At 35.5% G+C, this 23,184-nt stretch overlaps 1 protein-coding gene across 6 annotated transcripts in view; it reads left to right on the top strand.

Moving 5' to 3' along the window:
* Positions 1–23,184, top strand: part of KIF21A (kinesin family member 21A) — a 144,298-nt gene that overhangs the window by 74,663 nt on the left and 46,451 nt on the right. For all 6 annotated transcript variants that reach the window (XM_047787962.1, XM_047787965.1, XM_047787963.1 and 3 more), the window contains exons 8-11: positions 4,409–4,604; positions 5,295–5,484; positions 5,833–5,896; positions 12,486–12,689. In XM_047787962.1, the coding sequence (XP_047643918.1) occupies positions 4,409–4,604; positions 5,295–5,484; positions 5,833–5,896; positions 12,486–12,689 (654 nt within the window). The remainder of the gene's footprint in view (positions 1–4,408; positions 4,605–5,294; positions 5,485–5,832; positions 5,897–12,485; positions 12,690–23,184) is intronic.

Below are 23,184 nucleotides of genomic sequence, written 5' to 3'. Positions count from 1 at the left end.
GAGGAGATGGTCATTTGTGCTGGATATTAGATTCCAGTTATGAGTGATATCATATGGTATTTGTCTTTGTCTTTCTGGCTCATTTCACTCAGTATGAGAGTCTCTAGTTCCATCCATGTTGCTGCAAATGGCATGATGTCGTTCTTTTTTATGGCTGAGTAGTATTCCATTGTGTATATATACCACCTCTTCCGAATCCAATCATCTGTCGATGGACATTTGGGTTGTTTCCATGTCCTGGCTATTGTGAATAGTGCTGCAATGAACATGCGGGTGCATGTGTCTCTTTTAAGTAGAGTTTTGTCCGGATAGATGCCCAAGAGTGGGATTGCGGGGTCATATGGAAATTCTATGTATAGCTTTCTAAGGTATCTCCAAACTGTTCTCCATAGTGGCTGTACCAGTTTTCATTCCCACCAACAGTGCAGGAGGGTTCCCTTTTCTCCACAACCCCTCCAGCACTTGTTATTTGTGGATTTATTAATGATGGCCATTCTGACTGGTGTGAGGTGGTATCTCATGGTAGTTTTGATTTGCATTTCTCTAATAATCAGGGATGTTGAGCATTTTTTCATGTGTTTGCTGGCCATCTGTATATCTTCTTTGGAGAATAGTCTATTCAGGTTTTTTGCCCATTTTTCCATTGGGTGATTGGCTTTTTTGCTGTTAGGTTGTATAAGTTGTTTATATATTCTAGAGATTAAGCCCTTGTCGGTTGCATCATTTGATGTTGTTGTTTTTTTTTAAATAGAATTAAAGGTAACTTTTTTTTTAGGGCTGCATCTGAGGCATGTGGAAATTCCCAGGCCAGGGGTTGAATTGGAGCTGCAGCTGCTGGCCTATACCACAGCCACAGCAACTCAGAATCTGAGCTGCATCTGCAACCTACACCACACATCACAGCAGTGCTGGATCTTTATCCCACTGAGCAGGGTCAGGGATTGAACCCCTGTCCTCATGGATACCAGTCAGGTTCATTACTGCTGAGCCACAAAGGGAAATCCAGCAGTATCATTCTTAAATTCCTTCTTTTAATGTAATATTGATATGATCTTATTTCTCTTCTAGCATATCCTTTGTATTCCTTCCATTGTTGCATATTTCTTCTTTTCTCTATTTCCTTTGACCTTCAGTTAATCTGGGTCCTATAATAGAGCAAATGTTTTTGTTTTTTAAACCAAATATGAAATTTTAAAATGTTTTTGTTTTTTAAACCAAATATGAAATTTTAAAATTTGCTAAATTGTTGCCTTTTCCTGTATTTATTTCTCAACTTTATTGTGTACCTTTGCTTTATAACAGAGATAATAAATGTCTTCCCCTTGTAAGTGTAAATACTTTTGAATACTTCAATATTTCTGAAAGTTTGCTTGCCCTCTAATAGTCTAAGAGATTTGCGCTGTGGGTTTTGAATTTTCTTGAGTTTTATCTAAGCTATGGATAGAAAGTCTCAACTCAAGTGTTCTTTATCCATTTTCTCACTGGGTGGTAATTCCTCTCTTCTAATCTCATTCTCCGTGACCCTCGGTTCCTGCTTGAAATTGTGAGATTGAATTCCTAGTTCAAAAAGCATTATACTTTGTATATGCCTTGGAGGACAAGATACCTTCATTTTGTGATACTTGTACAAATTACTCCAAAAAGAAAAATTAGATCAGAGACATTTTTGGAAACAAGTTGCTTATGTTTATCTGCAAAATTTAGTGACTTTTTGAATAACCAAGCTAAACGCAACTATTCTTAAAATTTGTATCTTTTGGGTTTATTCAGTATGTGACCCTTTTCCTATACAATCAATCCTAGCTCCTCTCGTTCCTGATTTCACCATTCCTCTTAAGCACTTGATCCCGTACTTCTCAGAATAGTTATGAAGTGAGAGTTCTCCTTTCCCACTTCCCAATTTGTGATGGGTTGATATTGTACATGACTGTACTTAGCTTGTCCCATTTGTGACTTATTATGTGAGTTTGAAAACACTTGTATTGATTAATACTTTATTCAGTAAAATGAATTCATTGATTACAACAAGGTGAAATATTGTAAAAGTTTCCAAAATGCTTACTTTCACTTTCTCTATGTGAACTGGTAACAAGTAATTTGCAGACTTGGACTGGGGATTACACTTTCAGTAGTACTGCCTCTCATCAGTATCCATAATCATCACTCTCGCTTGATTACTGTATCTTCTTCATCAAAAGAGATGCGTGAGTTACCTTAACTTTCTGACCTCAAATAAATAATTATGACACTTGACATACAATTATTACTGACCTAATATGTTCCAAACAAAACAAATATTAATAACCTAATATATTCCAGATAATGTGTGTAAGTTTTCTGATGAATAAAAACAGTTGATGATCCTTGTCCTCTAAGAGTTTGGGGTCTGAGAGTTGGAGTTTATAAAATTTTAATATAGTCATTATCATAATCATCATAAACACAAAACAGAGATTCAAAGGATGTAAGAAAGCAGAGAGAAAGAGAACCGCCAAACTGAGGGTTGGATTCTTGGACTAGATGATCTCTGAGTGGAATCTTGAATAGTAGTAAAAGTAAGGGTAAGTAGGGATGAGCACGAATTCATAAAGGGATAAAGCTAGGAGAATGGGATCCCTTTCAAAAGGGTTACTATGAGGGCATTATGCTAAGTGAGATAAGTCAGACAGAGAAAGACAGATACTGTATGCTGTCACTTGTGTGTGGAATCTAAAAATTACAGCAAACTGGTGAATATAACAAATATAAGCCAACTCATAGGTATAGAGAACAAAGCAGTGGTTACCAGGGTGAGGGAGGTACAATGTAGGGGTGACAGAGTGGGGGGTACAAACTTTTGGGTGCAAAAGAAGCTCAAGGATGTATTGTACAATATAGGGACTGTAGCCAATATTTTGTAGTAATTGTAAATGGAAAGTAACTTTACAAATTGTACAAAAGAATTTTAAATATTAAAAAAAAAACAAAACTGCAATGAGACATTACTACACATCCGCTAAAATGAGTTTAAAAAAAAGCTTGACAATACCATAAAAACCAAAAGATTTACTATGAGTGCTGTGTGTTAAGATAATTGGGAGAAGGCAGGAGTGGAAACAGGAGACTAGGAGCCTATCGATTGGAAATAAGTGTGAATTTTCTACCAGCATAAGTAAATTAGCACCTTAAGTGTACTTCCTTTTTTTTTTTCGTCTTTTTAGGGCTGAACCTAAGGCATACGGAGGTTCCCAGGCTGGCGGTCAAATAGGAGCTGTAGCGGCCAGCCTACACCACAGCTCACAGCAATTCCAGACCCTTAACCCACCGAGCAAGGCCAAGGATCAAACTTGTGTCCTCATGGATGCTGAGCCACAATGGAAACTCCCCTATATTTTTTCAGTTAGTGTGTTATGTGCCCATTAGAATCTCCGCATCTCTTTCATGGACAGAAATAGCTTAGACATGATAAGCATTTTATTGTCCTATTCTTTAGTAAAACAATTCATCATGACCATAAAGTAATGTTTCCCATTTTTCCTGTGTAATCTGGCCAGAAACTCTAGAATTTTGACTTCTCAATCACAAATGATGTTTTATATTGTAAGACATATGGTTATACTAAATATTTTTCTTGATCAGGTGATAAGATTTTGTATAAAATTCTTTACTGACATAAAAAAATCAGGTTACAAGTGATTAAATAAAAAGAAGAAAAAATTAAGATTCTGAAATAGTAAGTAATAATGAAAGCGCTGATTTTTGAATTTCAACATGTCATAGTCTAGGTAGATTAAATTTTAGAATTATTCTGTGTACATTGCTTCAAAAATTTTTGCAAAGGGGTGAGAAATAAATATATGCACTTGTACTTCCTCAAGTTATTATGAATCAAAAAAGGATAATGTAAATTCATTTTCCCCAGGTAAACAAAATCTTTTTTTTTTCTTTAGGTAGTCTTTAAGAGGCTTTAAAGCATTGAGGCTTTAAAATTTGCTTTTTAAAAAAAAAAAAAAAGTGGAGTTCCCGTCGTGGCGCAGTGGTTAACGAATCCGACCAGGAACCATGAGGTTGCGGGTTCGGTCCCTGCCCTTGCTCAGTGGGTTAATGATCCGGCGTTGCCGTGAGCTGTGGTGTAGGTTGCAGACACGGCTCGGATCCCGAGTTGCTGTGGCTCTGGCGTAGGCCGGTGGCTACAGCTCCGATTTGACCCCTAGCCTGGGAACCTCCATATGCCACGGGATCGGCCCAAAGAAATAGCAAAAAGACAAAAAATAAAAAAATTTTTAAAAATTTGCTTTTAAGTTAGTAATATCAAATCTTTTGGTATCTTAAAGAGTAGATATTATTCAAAGGGCAGGAATTTAAAATGATTATTTCGGTGTTTTATTTGCTTTTGTCTGTACAGCTAATTATTCTTTGTAACTTTCAGCCAAACAATCATGATAGCATGTGTCAGCCCTTCTGACAGAGACTTTATGGAAACTTTAAATACCCTGAAATATGCCAATCGAGCTAGAAATATCAAGAACAAGGTGATGGTCAATCAGGACAGAGCTAGTCAGCAGATCAATGCACTCCGTAATGAGATAACTCGACTTCAGATGGAGCTCATGGAATACAAAACAGTAAGCTAATGGTTTTGACTTTGCATTTTGTGATACATTTTGTGTGTACAAGGATATCTTTATGTGATACTTGCACCTGGATGTCTCTGGAGTCTCTTGTCTGTCATAGCGATGACATCTTTCCTTTTGGAGGTACAGTTCTCTAGTTTTCCTTGTAGGTAGCCTTTAATAATGCTCAGTCTATCAACCTGGCCAACCTCTTGTTTCAAAAGGCTTCCTTCTCAATCAATTTCTTTATTTCTTTCTTTCTTTTCTTTTCTTTTTTTTTTGTCTTTTTGCCTTTTCTAGTGCTGCTCTCACAGCATATGAAGGTTCCCAGGCTAGGGGTCTAATTGAAACTGTAGCTGCCAGCCTACACCACAGCCACAGCAACACGGGATCCGAGCTGTGCCTGCAACCTACACCACAGCTCATGGCAACGATGGATCCTTAACCCACTGAGCAAGGCCAGGGATCAAACCCGCAACCTCATTTGGATTCGTTAACCACTGAGCCAGGAACTCCCCAATCAATTTCTTTAGTGACAAATGTTCCATGGAGAAATGTAGGAGGGAAAAAGATTTCTCTTGCCTTTGACTATTAAGACAAAAGGACTCTTGGTTGTAAAATTAAATAGTCCTATAGCATCCTTTAACAAAACTCATGTATTTAAAGCTTCTCAACCAACAGGGAAATATTTTTCTTTTCTAGGGTAAAAGAATAATCGATGAGGAGGGCGTGGAAAGCATCAATGACATGTTTCATGAGAATGCTATGCTACAGACTGAAAATAACAACCTACGTGTAAGAATTAAAGCCATGCAAGAGACAGTCGATGCGTTGAGAACCAGAATCACACAGCTTGTTAGTGATCAGGCCAACCAAGTTCTTGCCAGAGCAGGTATGTGTGTAGGGTGGCATGAGTGAGGGTTTCACTTGAGGAGGACAAGAAACATTCTTCATGTTTGTTGATTTCATGGACTATTTAATGCCAAAAAATCAGTCTCTGTGTCTACAATCTATGATTTTAAGTTAAATAATTTGTAAATAATACATTCTTACAGAAATGAAATGTGCCTTTGTTTTATCATATTACCTTTTTGCTCATGCAATTATGGGCAGGAAATTTGCTGCTTAAATTATTTCAAAGCATTATTATTTTGTTTCTACAACTCTATTTTTTCTCTCATTCTGTTTTATTGAATTTTTAACTTGAAGGAAATTCTTAATATCATATTTTATCTTGCAGGTGAAGGGAATGAGGAGATCAGTAATATGATTCACAGTTATATTAAAGAAATTGAAGATCTCAGGTACAATTCATGTTTTGTAATGTATAATGCACATATTTTGGGTTTTGCAGTGAGGTATTATTGCTGATTGTTGGGCTTATTTTGTAGGAACTGTTTACGGTGATATTTCAGCCCTGTGGTCAGGTTAACTTTAGGGGAATAGGCCTATATGGAGCATATGGGAATATAATGTCACATTCCAAACTACTTTCCTCCTCTCTCTTCCCACATTAGCTTTCTGTGTTACCCTCCTACTCTTGTTGTTATACCCTTCATTGGAAGCTTACCTAACGTGACATAAGGACATACTATATGCTGATGAAATTACCTCCCTGTGCCTCTTCACCCACCATTTGGAATGGTCACCATCAATAAGGCATCTCTCATTTTTTGAATCTCCTGTTATTCCTGTAGCCTTATACTTTCCAGCTATTCCTTATGTGTGAGTCATTGCATCCCTACTACTCTAGTACATACAAAGGCTCATTCATCACTCGCATTTCGCATGCATACTGCAAATACTCACTCTCTGCCAAACATCATGCCATAGACTGAACAAGTGTGACATAAACAAGGGGTTCACAGTCTAGGTGGGTCAACTTACTTATATAAATAGTCCCATGTGGTAAATGGAATGACAGTAGTTGGTAAACGGAACACCGATGCCTGGTGTGGGAATTTGGAGGGGACCACTGAGCCCACATGGGAAAATACGAGTCAGAAAGAAAGTCAGGGACACTAACTGTGTCTAATATTTTCAGGTTCCATGCTTAGCGCTGATGGCTGAGCTGCTTTCTTTTGAAATAAAACTACAGTCAGCTCCATCAGGAGCATTTAAATAGCTCGGATCACACTTCTACTATCCATTAGCAGAAAATAGCCAAGTGAGAGATTATCTTTCACAGTTACTCTAATACTTCTCATCTTGTATTTGTGTTCTCTTTCCCTCTCCCTTCCTCTGGCTATTGTAGAGATTCTTAAAAATGAGTAGCATGTCAGTGGGTTAAGGATCCAGTGTTACCATGAGCTGTGGTGTAGGTTGCAGATGCGGCTTGGATCCCGTGTTGCTGTGGCTCTGCTGTAGGCCGGCAGCTATGGCTCTGATAAGACCCCTAGCCTGGGAACCTCCATATGCCACAGGGAGCGGCCCTAGAAAAGGCAAAAAGACAAAAAAAAAATGAGTGGCATGTCTACTGTTTCTGCTTCCACAAAGCACACTGGATCCCTTAAATGTTTCAGAAAGTGAAAACCAATGAGAAAATATCTGACCTGGCAATAGAAAAAGTTATTCAAATAACTATTACTTTTATTCTGTTCATGTATCTCCAAACTTTACCTTCTTGATGGAGACCTTTGGGTTGTTAGGTCGTAGTTCTGGTCAGCAGCCAACCTGGACTTGTTTCCATGCTGTGTTGGCAGTGCTCTTTCCTGCTGACTGCCAAAAACTTGTTCTCTGGCCAGTCTCCAGTCTTTTCTCACTCTTGTAGACCCCATCTTTACCATTCCTTGAGTTAAAACTGCTATCCCTTTTGTTTTATTTTTAAAATTAAACAAAAATTTTTTTTGCCTTTTTAGAGCCATACTTGCCACATATGGAAGTTCTGAGGCCAGGGGTTGAATTTGAGCTGCAGCTGCTGGCCTATAGCAACACCACAGCAACGTGGGATCTGGGCCGCAACTGTGACCTACACCACAGTTCATGACAGCACTGGACCCTTAACTCACAGAGCAAGACAAGGGATCGAACTTGCATCCTCATGGATGGTAGTTGGGTTCGTTACTGCTGAGCCACAATGGGAACACCTGCTATCTCTTTTAGTTCTTAAAGATTACTTTTCTACGTCTTGTCTGTTTCTCATTATCTCTTTTATTTTCTTGGCAGTGGTCAGTTGTTAAGGCTAATTCCATGCCCTGGTTCTGGAGCTCCATTTTCTTTCTTCCACCCTGTTATTCGAAGACCACATCTAAGCTTGATCACACTATTTGCTCAACTAATGTCACTATGTCCTAGAGAACCGATTGAATCATTTCCACTCCCTCTAGTAGCTAACAGGAGTGCCTAATATTTTCCTTCTTTAAGTTCTTGTGCTAACTATTCTTTAAGCCATTTAGAGAACAGTGAAGATTCTTAGGCCTTTAGTTCCATCAGCGATGGAATCTTTTGCGATGTAGGTTAATAGCTTCTTCTACTTCCCCAGCTTTTCTTTGATGACTCTTTAATTCAGTTTGTCCCACTCCTAAGGAGAAAGCTTCTAGAATCTCAGGACTATAATTTATGTTAAAAAATGATTCATGTATGGGATAAATATAAATGAGCTTTGAATTTAAATAGGATTAGCTGGACTGAAATTTAAGCTAGTTTATTAAGTATAGGACTTTGGGCAAATTACCTAACATCTCTGAACTTTAGTTTTCATCTATAAGAATGAGATAATACTTGCTCAAAGAGTTATTAGGGGGTTCAAATAAAAGAACAGGATATAAATTTCTTAAATTGAAAAGTATTATAAAAGTCTACCATGTTTTATTATTTAGGTCCAAGTTTTCATATTCTTTTTTTTTAATCTACCAAAAGAATTTAATCTACTCCAATCCATATTTTAGTCAATACTTGCCCTTAGGAAGGCATTTATTCACAACTACTTAAACATAATGCAAATCATGTCAATGTATTGCTACTTGGGAATGTTTATATGTTAAGTATTATCATTCTAATTGTAAAATAATACTAGTTACCTTTTAGTAAATTTACATGGCACATTATTTGTTGTGAAATAATAATAGTCACTATGTAATCTTTGTGGGGGTTTAAATTTTTTGTAGAAATTTCTGAAAGTATAAGAAAGTATTAAAAAAAAAGTTAAAATCATCCATATTTGCACCATTTCAAGAACTAATGTTAACATTTTGGTATATCTCTTCAGTATTTTTTTTCAGTGTATACTTGAGTAAAATTTATATCAGGGTGTCTATATTGCTTTACCCTCTATTCTTTGAAATGTGACAAAATGTTGGGAGCATTTCTTAATGTTATTAAATATTTTTCTAACATGATTTTTGCATGGCTCCATGAGTACTCTTGCGTTGTAACTGATTTATTTAACTAATCCCCTACTGGTAGATAAGTATATTGTTTCCACCTTCTTTGTAAGAATAGTATTATTTGTTAAAATGTTGTTAGTATGACATTAGGTGAATTTTCATTGATATCATTTATCCTCATAACCATCCTAGGGAAATATATATTTTCATCTCCATTTTATGGAGGAAAGAGTGGAGGCTTTTAAAGATGGCTCGAGATCCAGTGAGTGACAGAGCTGAGATGCAGGCCTCAGTTTTCTTTTTCCCAGAGAAGTCAGTATACTTCTCTTCATGTCTCAATGCTTGGTTTCCTACTAAATGAAATGCATACAGCAACAAGTGTGTGGGCGGGTGAGTGGGAAAAGGAGAGGCAAAGAGAGATGTTATCACTGGGCCCATACAAAAAAACAGGTTCTACTAAAACGCTGTGGAGGAGGGAGTGAGCCCTAAATGTTTCAGCCTTTATCAGCACCAGGATCGAAGAAGCATTGAATATCCTTCTACCAAATGCAAACTTTTATTTTACTTTATTTTTTTAAATTTAATTTCATTGGCCTATAGTTGGCTTACAGTGTTATATTAGTTTCAGGAGTATAGCAAAGTGAATCAGTCATACATATAAATATGTCCATTCTTTATTCCCATATAGGTTGTTACAAACTATTGAGTAGATTTTCCTGTGCTATACAGTAGGTTCTCATTCATAATTTATTTTATATAGTAGTGTGAATATCTTATTCTCATCCTCCCAATTTTTCCTCCCCTCCCCAGGAATTTCACCTAGGTAACCCTAAGATTGGTTCTGAAAAATGCAAACTTTTAAAATCAGGTAGTAAAAAAAACACAAGTTGTCTGTTATATAGATGAGCCAATTAAAAGATAGGTCATTATTGATAACTAATTTATATTTTCATTTATTCTTAACATTCATTATTATGTACTCAGGCTTTGTGCCTTGGATATTGAAAATACAGAAAAGTATAAATTTTGACTTTGAGTTTTTATATAGTTAAGCTTAACTATACTTAGGTTGCTCTCATTAAAAATGACAACATTGGAGTTCCCGTCGTGGCGCAGTGGTTAACAATCCGACTAGGAACCATGAGGTTTCGGGTTCGGTCCCTGCCCTTGCTCAGTGGGTTAACGATCCGGCGTTGCCGTGAGCTGTGGTGTAGGTTGCAGACGCGGCTCGGATCCCGAGTTGCTGTGGCTCTGGCGTAGGCCGGTGGCTACAGCTCCGATTCAACCCCTATCCTGGGAATCTCCATATGCTGCGGGAGCGGCCCAAGAAATAGCAACAACAACAACAGACAAAAGACAAAAAAAAAAAAAAAGAAAAAAAGACAACATTTAGGAGTTCCCTCTGTGGCACAGTGGAATAAGAATCTGGCATTATCTCTGCTGGGATGTGGGTTTAATGCCTGGCCTGACACAGTGGGTTAAGGTTCCAGTGTTGCCACACCTGTGGTGTAGGTTGCAGCTGTGGCTCGGATTAGATCCCCGGCCTGGGAATGCTTATATGCCATGTTGTGGCAGAAAAAGAAAAAAAAAATGACAGCGTCATATTCATAATTTTCTTTAAAATTATTCTAAAATTATCTAACCTAGAAGTTTGCACACAGCTATTTTAAAACATTGTAACTATCGTGACACCATATATACAGTAAAAAACAATTTCATTAAAAAATATGTAGGACACCTACTTGTAACATTGTCACCAATTTGTATTCACTCTGTCTCTAGCTGATTTCAACAGTGTCAGGGATAATTTTGGTAGACAGTGAAAAAATACAGAACTGATTGCTTCTAGAGCTCAGTAGTTACAAATAATCTAGCATTTTCCTCTGAAAAATTTGAATATATGGCAAAAGTGCTTAGCAATATAGTTTTGAGACAGAGATTGTAGATAGTATTTTCTCCTTATGGCCTTGTCTCAATCACCCTTCTGCCAAATTGACCTGGGAAATCTGTTATATTGAAACAGGTAATTGTGTTCTTGATAGTTTAAATCAAATGGAATTAAGGAACTGGCCTAGGGGACTCTCTGAATCCCTTTTAGTCTTAAGAATCCAGGCTCTTTTAGAATCTCATCATTCTGTAATTTTGCATATTCCTGACAGTACATACATTATTCTCCTGTCATTATTAGGACTGCTTGAGCAGACAAAAGAATGTTTTTAATTATCAAACTCAGGTTTCCTTGGAGATTTCGTCTTTTCCCACACCATATTCAGGAGCCAAATATCTTTCACCCAGTTAGGGGCAAGTTTGTCTAACTATTCCTTGCAAAGATTTGGGAATGCTATTATAGCATGATGAATGAGGAACAGAAAGAAAGGGAACCATGCTGCTTCTACATTTTAAGTTTAAATGATGGGTTTACAAAGCAAGGCTGACTAGTGCCTATTGGCCAGAATGCAAGTAATCTAATTGCCATTGACACTTTTGAGAGCTAAGAATGTGACTTCAGATTTATAATTAATCAGGAAATTTATAAAAATATCTTAAATGTTAATATTTGTGAATACATTTGTTTAAAAAAAGCTATACTTTGTAGTAATGTTGAAATACATTTCAGGAACCTTTTAATATGCGAAACAACTCAATAAAATTGTCTCAGTTTATTCCTAGAGTTATCAAGTTTGTAGAGACAGAAGGTAGAATGTCAGTTGCTAGAGGCTAGGAGGAGAGGACGATGAGGAGTTAGTATTTAATGGGTAGTTTCTTTTTTTTTTCTTTAGATTTTTATTTTTTCTATTGTAGTTGATTTACATTATTCTGTCAGCTTCTGCTGTTCAGCAAAGTGACCCAGTCATTCATATATATGTTATTGATGAAATAACTTTTCAGGTATATTAATAAATTAAATTAGTTAACAATTATAATTATATACTTTTAAAGGTTTATATATACTTATATGTAAAAAATAACTTTAAGTATAATAATATGGTAATGGGAGTTCCCGTGGTGGCGCAGTGGTTAATGAATCCGACTAGGAACCATGAGGTTGCGGGTTCGGTCCCTGCCCTTGCTCAGTGGGTTAATGATCTGGCGTTGCCGTGAGCTGTGGTATAGGTCGCAGATGTGGCTCGGATCCCGTGTTGCTGTGGTTCTGGCGTAAGCCGGTGGCTACAGCTCCGATTCGACCCCTAGCCTGGGAACCTCCATATGCCACGGGATCGGCCCAAAGAAATAGCAAAAAGACCAAAAATAAATAAATAAATAAATAAATAATATGGTAATGAATGTTATTTAGACTGTGACAAGGTAAAATTACTATTAGAAATCATTTCATATATACATATATACACATTCTTTTTCTCACATTGTCCTAATGGGTAGAGTTTCAATAGAAGAAGATGAAAAAGTTCTGAAGGTCGATGGTGGCAATGGTTGCACAACAGTGTGGGTGTACTTTGTGCTGTAGCACCATACACTGAGAGATGTTTAGGGTGGTAAATTTTATGTTATGTATTTTTTAACCAGAATAATGAAATGTTTCTAACCTAAATATATTTTTATGCACTAGGGCAAAATTGCTAGAAAGTGAAGCAGTGAATGAGAACCTTCGAAAAAACTTGACAAGAGCCACAGCAAGATCACCGTATTTCAGTGGATCATCAGCGTTCTCTCCTACTATAATGTCTTCAGACAAAGAGACCATTGAAATTATAGATCTAGCTAAGAAAGATTTAGAGAAGCTGAAAAGGAAAGAAAAGAAGAAGAAAAAAAGGTAGTGTTATAAAATCACTGCTTTATGAATCCCTGTTTTTCTTACTTTTCAGGATATTTTAATTTGCAATTGCAATGAGGACACATAGTCTCATAAGTATATTAATAAATTAGTTAACAATTAGAATTATATACTTTTAAAGATTTATGTCTACTTATATGTAAAAAATAAATTTAATTATCATAACATAATAATGAATGTTATTTAGACTATGACAAGGTAAAATTACTGTTAGAAATCATTTTATTATCCCTTCAAATAGCTGCTTTTGCATTCCATTCATCTTTTCTGCAAAGCTTGTTCTACCATTACTCAATATTTCATTTTTTTTTCCATTTTCTAATACAGTTAAGTAGTCTCATTGATATATTCTGCTTCCTGCCTACATTAGCTTAAAGGCTAAACTAATCTGTCAGGCGGCCATTTAACGTCATTTGATCTCTTTAAGAATTTTCTTCAGGGCTTCTAATTTGATTACATGAAAGTTATTTGTATTATTTCAGGCTCTCCGACTCTTCCAACAAGGAGTTACTCAGCTTTTCACCACTGTTCTAGGCTTCCTTCTCCTTGCATCCTGGTAATATCTCCCTCTGAAATCAACTGGGTGCAAAGAAGAGGAGGAAAATTAAAATTTGACCACTTATAATGTGTGAAGGGTTAAAACCTCATAGGTTGTTTACGTGTTCACATATTGATTCTATGGTGCAGTCAAATTACTCCTTAGAATATATTTTAAACATGCCAGTCAAATTAATTTTAAGCATTTTTGGCTAGATATTCCAAAGGGGGAAATATATCTTATTTGTCACGTAGCTTATTATGGGGGTGTACTTTGTAGAATTATTGACACTTTGTCTACATGGTGCTTTGCTCAGTTTATCTAGACATTTATTTAAACAACCAGGCATTTCTTCCTTGTATAGTCAGTTGACCAAAGTTATTGGAGGTTTAAATTCAGATTACTTCTGCTGCATATCCTTGAGTTAGAAAGGAATGATTAAAATATTTAAAACAAAGAGTGGCACATCTTTGGTTAGGAGACATTGCAATTGAAACTGCATTCTTAAGATACTAATGTCTGAATAGGTGTTTCTCATGGATGGCTGATTATGGCAGCAGTAAGAAATATATAATGATTAGCTCTTATGCAGGGCAATTAAAACTGTAACAATAGTGAAATTCCCAGTGGCTTGGGTCACTGCAGCAGTGTGGGCTTGATCCCCAGCCCAGCGCAGTAGGTTAAAGGATCCAGTGATGCTGCAGCTGCAGCTTAGATTCAGTGCCTGGCCTGGGGAACTTCTGTACACCCCAGTGTGGCCATAAGACAAACAAATAAAAAACCTCTGAAACATTATTGATAGAATTATCAAAACCAGTCTGACCCAACATACTGTGGGGATGAAAATGGTACTTTTGCACATGTTAACATTTATTTATAAAATTCAATTGTGTAGTTGATCAAAATGTGAAATGGTATGACTTTTATTTTAAAGGTATAGGTGGTTTGTGTTCATAAATAATAAGTAAGGATAAATAACGGTTTATTTCTCAAGGCCAAGAGCTGATTCCACTCTTTCCTTTCAAGGTAATTTGAGAGATGTTACCATAATCATATGTTAGAGTATGAATAATGAAAAATAGATAGGTATCCCAATAGAAACTGAGGCTGTTTTGACATTTTTATAAGGTCACAGTTACCCTAAATTAATACCTCTGATGCAGGTTATTTTTGTGACAATGTAGTGTTGTAAACATTTTGACTGGTAAATAGTACTAGAGAAAAAAAACATTGTATTAAGTTTTGTTTCTGTTGCTTTATTAATGGAACTCCTAACCATTTAAAGGTAAAAACATTAAAACAGTAATTATTTCAGACTGAAAAATTGACTATTTCAGTTATTATGATAGATGTAGTAATTATTATAATAGAAGTAATGGCAGATGTTAATACTAAGAAGACCTCACCAAACAACTGGATTTAAATGTGGAAAAATTGTTATTTCTTAGTAAAAAGTGACATGAAATAAAAAAATGTGTGAGGAAAAAGTCCAAGCCAGTTAAGGTAGATTTAAAGATGTTACCTTAGTTATCTACAAAAAAAGTAAAAGCTTAGAATAAGAAAAATGAATTAATTCTTCCTAAAAATGAATAACCCCTTTATGATGCTTTAAAAATGCATCATAAGGCATTTTCACACATATGTTATAGTGTGTCTTGGTAATTGAAACCTATATAATACACAAACTTACGAAAATTTTCTTGTGTACCATAAACTGTGTAACTATAAAAGCCTTTAGAATCAGTTTATTAATTTATATTACTACATACATAAATTTGTAGAATTTAATAATATTTTTCTTACCGCATTCTATTCAGACCTTGTCAATTAAAAAGTGAAATCAATACTGGTTTTACTTAGTTTGATAAAACTTTTTGTTTATCACCAATAATATTTAGCTGTATGTAATATAAATTCCTACTTTAAAAATGTTGGTACCCCCTCATTTTAGCCAAGGGTTTGCTACAGGTTAAGACAAACAATAAACAAAGAATTCCAGAAGTGTTTAGGGTGATAGCAGCTTTACTAAAATTAGTGATTCCATAGAAACTCTTTGGAGGCAATAGCTCTTGTTTGGATGTACTGATTCTGGTTGAGTATTACATGTCTCATATGTATGTATATTTGTATGTATTTATTTTTGGTGTTTTTTTTTTTTTTTTTTAAGGCCGCACCCACGGCATATAGAAGTTCCCAGACCAGGGCCCAAATTGGAGCTGCAGCTGCTGGCCTACGCCACAACCACTGCAATGCCAGATCCGAGCTGCATCTGCTACCTACACGACCACTCAAGGCAACGCCAGATCCTTAACCCACTGAGCAAGGCCAGGGATCGAACCCTCAACCTCATGGTTCCTAGTTGGATTTGTTTCCGCTGCGCCATGACGGGAACTCCCATATGTATTTATTTATCAAAGAGAATATTGCAAAATTTGGTTCTACCTCAGCCTTACATGTATAATAAGTTCAATGAAAAATTGTTTGGAACTTTGAACTAATTTTTCTCCAGAAAGTGTTACAAATACATAATGTCCAGGTTTCCTAACTCACGTACAATGATTTTTACTCGTTTTATAGTGTGGAAAGAACATTTTGAAAGGGAATTGGAAAAGGAAAAAAAGGGAAAGAAAATTCATGAGTGTTGACCACCTTTTGGGGGGAAATATGAATTTCTGCCTTAGCCATTCTCTCTTATTCTCTTCCACTGACCTCCTGTGGCCCCATGCTGCCTTAATCCTTTCTTCCCCTATGAGGTCAGTTCTCCTGTAATTCTTCCCTAGCCCAAAATACTGTCCCAACCTTAAAATCATCTACTTTCTTCTCTCATCTCCTTAAATTCAAAGTTGGGCACAAAGCCATCTGACTAAAGGAACTCATGCCAGTGGAAATGATGTATAACTAGTAAGCTTCCTCTAGGGATATTTGTAATTTTGAAAGAGGAAGCATTCATTTAACTACTGAAAATTTGGGCAGCAACCTCATGAAGAAAGAAGAAATTAAGTAGTATTCGAAATATGTTTTTTACCCTCTTTGGGCTGAGAGTTTCCAAAACTTGTCAGAGTCTTGGCCTTTGGGTTTAGCTTTGTTCAGCTGTCCTAGTTCTCATATCTGCTTCCATCCCTCCTCACTGAATGTACGAATTCTTTAGAAGTTTCATATCTTTTAATTTACTTTTCTCTTCGTTGTTCGTGTTTATTTGTAGTGACTCCAAGGCCTCTGACAGTGTAAGTGCTGATAGGGAGGGTGGCAACTGGGTCATTTTTATGTCAGAAGCTACGTTTGTGTTGAAGGAGGATGTCGTAAGTCCTGTTTTACATGAAAGTTTCACCCTCTTCTGCATCAAAGTCTTTATCAAAACTACAACCAATAGCTAATATTTGAGGTTTAAAGATTGGCTCCTCTACCTTTCTGTGCTTAATTTCTGTTGAGCTGTAAAATAATCCAGAAGTGTAAAAAAAAAAAAAAAAATCCAGAAGTGTGTATAGTTAGAACATAAAGGAGAATAATTGAATATTTTTTTAGTTACACAAAAGATAGACCGGTTAGCAAGATCTGTCATTCCCCTCCTTTATCTATGGAAGAGGCATTATAATGGAACTAAATTAAATAGAAACTAAATCCCTTTAAGTCATGGAGAAGTATAGGGTTAATAGCTTATATCTCTGTCCTCTACTGTCTTTTGGAACTACTGATTGCACTATTTTTTAAAAAGGCAATTGGGAAGGCATCTAAAGTTTACCTACTTATTAGCTCACATTATCCGTATGTTTTAATGCAGCTCTCTTGTGTAAGGTGAGCAGAAATCCTTCATGTTGAAAACAGAAAATTTTAGCTTTTTGCCAGAGAACCATATCCTTTGAGCTATCGCGCTCGTTATCATCAGCATAGCCTAGATTAGATATAAAAATTTTTGCTTTTCTGGTGTGTATAAATAAAGAAAATTTACCATTCACACATTCATCCCCATATTTTTGGATATCTAGCTTTAAATGACTTGCATTATTAAGAAAGGTCACTCATTCATCAGACTGCATTATGTTTGTATTTAGTGGTGTCAGGTTGAAACTCTAGAAACACAAGAGATTTCTTAAGCAATGGCTTTTCTTTCCCTTTTCTAGCCAGTATACTGGACATTTTGATCCCTGGTGAATATCACTGCAGAATTTTTTTCTCAGAAAGATTGCTAGTCTCTTCTTGCAATAGCAGTATGTAAATTGATTGTGAAAAATAACCACAAGGTCAACAAATAAAAGTCACTTGGGAGCACATGTTATAAAATTAAAATGAGATCTGTTTTGATGAAATCATTCAAACTAAAGCTCAATCTCTTCATTTTAAAATATCAATGATTCTGAAAAATATTTTTGGAATTCCAAGCAGAAATGTACTATATCAGAATTGCTATATGCTGAATCAGAGACTAGCACATCTATCTTTTTGTCTACATGACAGATACTGGTATTCTGTACATTCCATTGAGTAAAGATTCCCAATTTTGTGTATTGAACATTTCTTAATTTTAAAAGCCTTTAAGAACATATTTATATTTTTTCACACTTTTCTAGTTGAAAAATAATCTTACTAATGGAAAGTACTACATTTCCCATTTTATTGCCACCTTTGCCTTAGATTTGTCCTTTGGTAGTCTAGGAATTAGTACAGTGATATTAATTTTCACCTAATAAAATTATAGTTTTCCACTGATATTATAACAACTGTATTCATTTGACCACAATACCATTTCATATATAATTTTGAAATAGAATTTAAGATTTAGTGATGTTCACATGTAGTATATTAAAGTAGAAAACAAGTATCCTAGTATGTAGTATTAATGATATTTCCATATTATGGTTTAAAGGCATTACTTTTTGAAACTTTTTTACTGATGCCATGAAACGATCTTATATAAAGGTTTAAAAGGAAGAGGATATCATTGAAAGTGGGATTTTTGTGGAAACTGAGAAAATTGGTCCGTTTTAGGTTAAGAAAAGCAATGGCATCCAAATATTCTTACTATTTATCAGCTTAGAAGTTGAGACTGTGGATTTATTTTGCTGCTGAAAAATTTCAACTCATAGTCTATATATTCTTCTTAGATATAATGCTGCTTGTTTTTCTACTTACTTTTTTACTCATGCAAAATGTATTGCCTTTTTACTGTGTATTGTCCTTTGATGATATCTTTTAAAATTTATTTTAAAGTCTTCAAGCTCATGTATCATTTTTACCTTCTTATCACTTTCGCTTTTTACTGTCTGGTTTGTCCTTCATTGGCTTGGCCTTCCAATACTGTGCCTCGTGATTTTGAAGGCTACAGAAACTTGAGGAAAGCAATCGAGAAGAAAGAAGGTTGGAATATTTCCCAGGTTTTTTATTAAAATGTCATTTCAATACTTAGTTGCTATTCATAGGGAAATGTGTTATAGATTGTTTCAGATCGGATTAACTTGGTGTTCCTAAAAATAATGATGATTTTATAAAATTAGCAAACACCAAAATATAAAAAATTCTTTTGAAACTAAAACCCATACTGCTTTATATGAATTAAGATTCAGGCAATTTCCTGTGAATTTAGAATAAACCATCAAAATTTTGATGCCTGAAAATGACCCAAGAACCCTACTATTTGACTTTCAGAATATTCCTTTGAGAAATTTGTGAGCCAACTGGAAATTTTTATTTAGGTGGGAATTGACATTTTGTTGTTAACACATGCTAAATCATGGGTGAGCTCTTTCTCCTCTCTTTCTTATTTAGGGTAATCTTTTTTGGGAAAACAACATTAAAATGGCAACAAAGTAAGAGGAAACTGTGGCCTTACCTCAGATAAGATTTATCAGGATATTTAAGGTTGAATTAGGAAAAAAAGTTTTGCTTTTAAAATGTATCTGAAGTGAGCATCAAAAAAATTATCTTTTTTTCCCATTTGAAATATGAGCAAAATTTAGAAGCACCCTTTTGAACTGTTAATGTAATAAAATTTTGCATTATACTCATTCGATATTATGATTATTAATCAAGTATCAAGTAGTATTTTACTTCCTATTAGAACTTCTCTTTATAGATTTTTTTTAAAACATGTCTCCTGATTACAAACTAAAAATGATTGAGAAAATAAGCTGGTTTCAAAATATTAAATATTTTAGAAGTACCACTTTAGAAATTTCATCTCTCTTAAGCCTTTTGAGAGCTTTTACTGTAAAACAGTTAAACTAATCTCTTACTTTAAATAGCTAAAACCTTAAGTTATAGCTCCTTTAAGTTATTTAATAATTTGCATAATTATATCCTATAATCTAGTATTCTAAATTTTCTATAATTCTGTAACTTATTTTGAATATTTTATAATTAGAGTATAATTCTGTCTGTAAATCATCTTAGGACTCACCTAATTAGTTGATATTTAGGACATTATATTTATCATTGGAATTAAATTAGAGCACTAAAAATGAAATTTTTTCTATTTTGAAAGGTCAAAATAAGACGTATAGTTCAAGTAGTGTAATGGAAACATTTTCCCACTTTAAAATAGTTAAGTCCTTTAAATGTTCTTGGTGAATAGAGTTTGCTTCCAATTTTTATATGATCCCTAAAGGACAACAAAAGCAGAATTATTTGGTATTCTAGGATAGGGCTTCTCAGACATAAATATGGATGTCGATAACATGGGAGTTTGGTAAAATGAAGATTCTGATTCAGTAGGACTGAGGGGGAGCCTGAGATTCTGCATATCTGACAAGCTCCTGTGTAATGATGATGCTTCTCTGTCTGTGAACTGAACTTTGAGACAGTATTCTAGAATACTGACCTTAGAGTCATGACACCTGGTTTTAAGTCCCTCTGAGTTGTTGATTAGCTTCTGCAGGCACAGTTTCTTTTTTGGTTGTCAACAAAAATGTTGACATTGGTTGTCAAATATCAAAGGGTTTAAACCACTTGATGTAGTATTCCTATCAGCTACGAGATTCTGAATCTATGTAAAGTACAAATTTACCTGTTTTTCATTGCTGCTTAGATAGTTTAGGTATAAAATTTCCTCAATTTATTGAGGAAATTTGAACATTTGCTATGCAATAATTGTAAAGTACCAAATTATACTTTAAAAGCTTAAGCTTTAAGTGATTCTTAAAGGTAAATTAACAATATAAAGTTATAGGAGTTCCCGTCCTGGCTCAGTGGTTAACAATTCCAACTAGTAACCATGAAGTTGTGGGTTCGATCCCTGGCCTCACTCAGTGGGTTAAGGATTCAGCATTGCCGTGAACTGTGGTGTAGGTCACAGACGTGGCTTGGATCTAGCGTTGCTGTGGTGTAGGCTGGTGGCTTCAGTTCCAATTGGACCCCTAGCCTGGGAACCTCCATATGTTTTGGGTGAGGCCCTAGAAAAGACCAAAAAAAAAAAAATTGTGTATATATATAAAGTTATAACTGCTGTTTTTTCTGCATCAGAATTGGCACAAACCGCTTATAATATATGAGTTAACTTTATATATAAGTAAAAAGTAGCATTTGTTAGCCTGGATTCTGGTGACCTAGAGGGAGTAGGAGGGTATGTTGGGTCAAGTATTTGGAACAAGGTGGTTGACTAGGTATAAATCTGAATAAAAGGGAGTTTGGGTTGGAACTTGGAGTAATGAAAGAACAAAAATTGTATGCCACCATGGTTGCAGGTGAGGAAGGGAGATGCATGGGAAAAAGGAAGGAAAAAGGGAGATATCTTTCCTAACATATGCTCCTTCCCTAGCCTTACGCCTTAGGACTAAATCTCAGGTATAGCACTGCTTGAGTACATGGTGCTGGCCTTTGAATCAGATGATTGGGTGAAGGGGGAGTTTCTTGCTAGATTTGCAGCTTGAAATGCATGATAATGGAAAGTCAACAGTCCAGTTGTAATACAAATGATGTAAGATAGGCATTTAATATGTTCAGTGATTTAACAAATGCATAGAATCTTGTTATAAGTTTTCGATTCCTTGCCAGTTAAGATGGCTTATTGATGTTCCTATTGGTAGTTTCTTCTCATTCTGGAGATAGGCAGTCTTCTTTGCATTTTTATGCACCTTTCAATTTGTGCAGTTCTTCTCCAACATATAATCAGTGTGTAAGACACATAGGCAGAGGTGCCAAACAGAGGTGCTTAAGCCCAGTCACGGGAATCAAAATATTTAACAAGTACTTACTGCACATTTATTTTGCACATCCTGTGGTTACTGAGCATGCGACGCTGAGCCAAAGAGACATGATCTCTACCCTTAGGGGGCTTTTGGTCTAGTGGGGAATAGAGAAATGAAAGAAAGAACCACATAAATAAACATAAATTAAGAACTCTGGGGAGCTCCAGTTGTGGCTCAGTGGTAACAAACCCAGCTAGTATCCATGAGGATGCGGGTTCAATCCCTGGCCTTGCACAGTGGGTTAAGGATCTGGCATTGCTGTAAGCTGTGGTGTAGGTCACAGACACAGCTCAGATCTGGCGTTGCTGTGACTATGGTATAGGCCGGCAGCTGTAGTGCCAGTTTGAACCCTAGCCTGGGAACTTCCAAATGCTGCAAGTGTGGCCCTAAAAAGCAAAAAAAAAAAAAAAAAAAAAGAGAGAGAGAGAGAGAGAGAACTCTGACAAGTGCTCACAAAGGAAAAAACATTTATATTCATTTTGTTCTAAGTATAAAAGTATCTGTGAAAATCAGGAACTAAAGTTAAAATATTAGAGTTTAATAATAACAGCAGGGCCTAAATAAGATTATTTTTTTAGTCTAGAAGCTAAAAATGAATCCATGTATTAGGGTAATTATTTAATGTAGCAGGATATCTGAAAGAAATGAAAGCTATTCCAAAGTTACTCTGATAAAATTTTTAGGCTCTTTCTAGGGGAATTATATTTGGAGAATATTGCCTTATTCAGGTGTTCCCTTTCTCCTTAATGATTTTAAAATCTTACTATAGCACAAGAAGAAATTTTTATATATTTAGATCAGACAACAAATATATATATTTAAAATTTCCCTTGAATTTAAATTGTCTGCGTTCTAGTAGATTCATTAAAGTTCTCTTTCTTAATATTATTTAGGTTGATTAAATGTATAAATCTAGTGAACAGAAGTGTAGCTTCTATGCACGATTGATCATGGTTGCTAAATCCCAAAGGGTCAGGGTGGTTTAACTGAGTAAAAACTTTGCTCACTAAAGAGCTTTCTTTCGCTTATGGGCACCAGGGCTGAAGTAGTTTAGCTCTAGCATTACTTGACATCAGCATGTAGTCAGAGGGTTGTTCTGATAACTGAAGAGGAGGCTTCTGTTTGTTTGGGGAATCTTGTGGCAGATCCTGGAATTTCCTATTCAGTCAGAGGGCAGGCTGAACTTCAGATCGTTTTGATGTACAAAGATCCATTTCTGTGAGGACATCATGAGAAACAGCCCCCAGCTAGTGGTATGACCTAGGAGAAAAGAACCTGTGCTATTACCGAGGGGAAACCTGAACACTGTGAGGGATGCAGACAGTGTAGACATATTTATTGTGGCCAGATTTATTCTGATCTTTAAATTTATTCTTAAGTGTATTAGGACATCAATAAAAATGCAGTTTCTATATCTTTATATTTGATGAAAAAATTTTATATACTTAGATCAGAAAACAAATATATATATATTTAAAATTTCCCTTGAATTTAAATTGTCTGCGTTCTAGTTCATTGGATGTTACTGTGACTAGTTCATAGCTATCTCATCAGGTGTCATGCTCCAGGGTATATCTGTTCCTCTTTGTTTCTAGAAAATAAGATTTTCTCCATTGGTATAAATCACTGCATTATTAGTTGAATGGCAATTTCTGTTTTCCTTGGAAGCATCAGACATGATAACTTTGCTCAGTTAGATGATGAATTCTTCTAGTTTGTTTTCACAAATAATTGATGGCTTTTAAAAATCTGGGAGAAA

Source organism: Phacochoerus africanus, chromosome 7, assembly GCF_016906955.1.
Source record: "Phacochoerus africanus isolate WHEZ1 chromosome 7, ROS_Pafr_v1, whole genome shotgun sequence".
In the NCBI taxonomy this organism is placed as follows: Eukaryota; Metazoa; Chordata; class Mammalia; order Artiodactyla; family Suidae; genus Phacochoerus; species Phacochoerus africanus.
The sequence above is the reverse complement of the archived record's forward strand: the minus strand, read 5'-3'. Positions and strand labels throughout refer to the sequence as shown.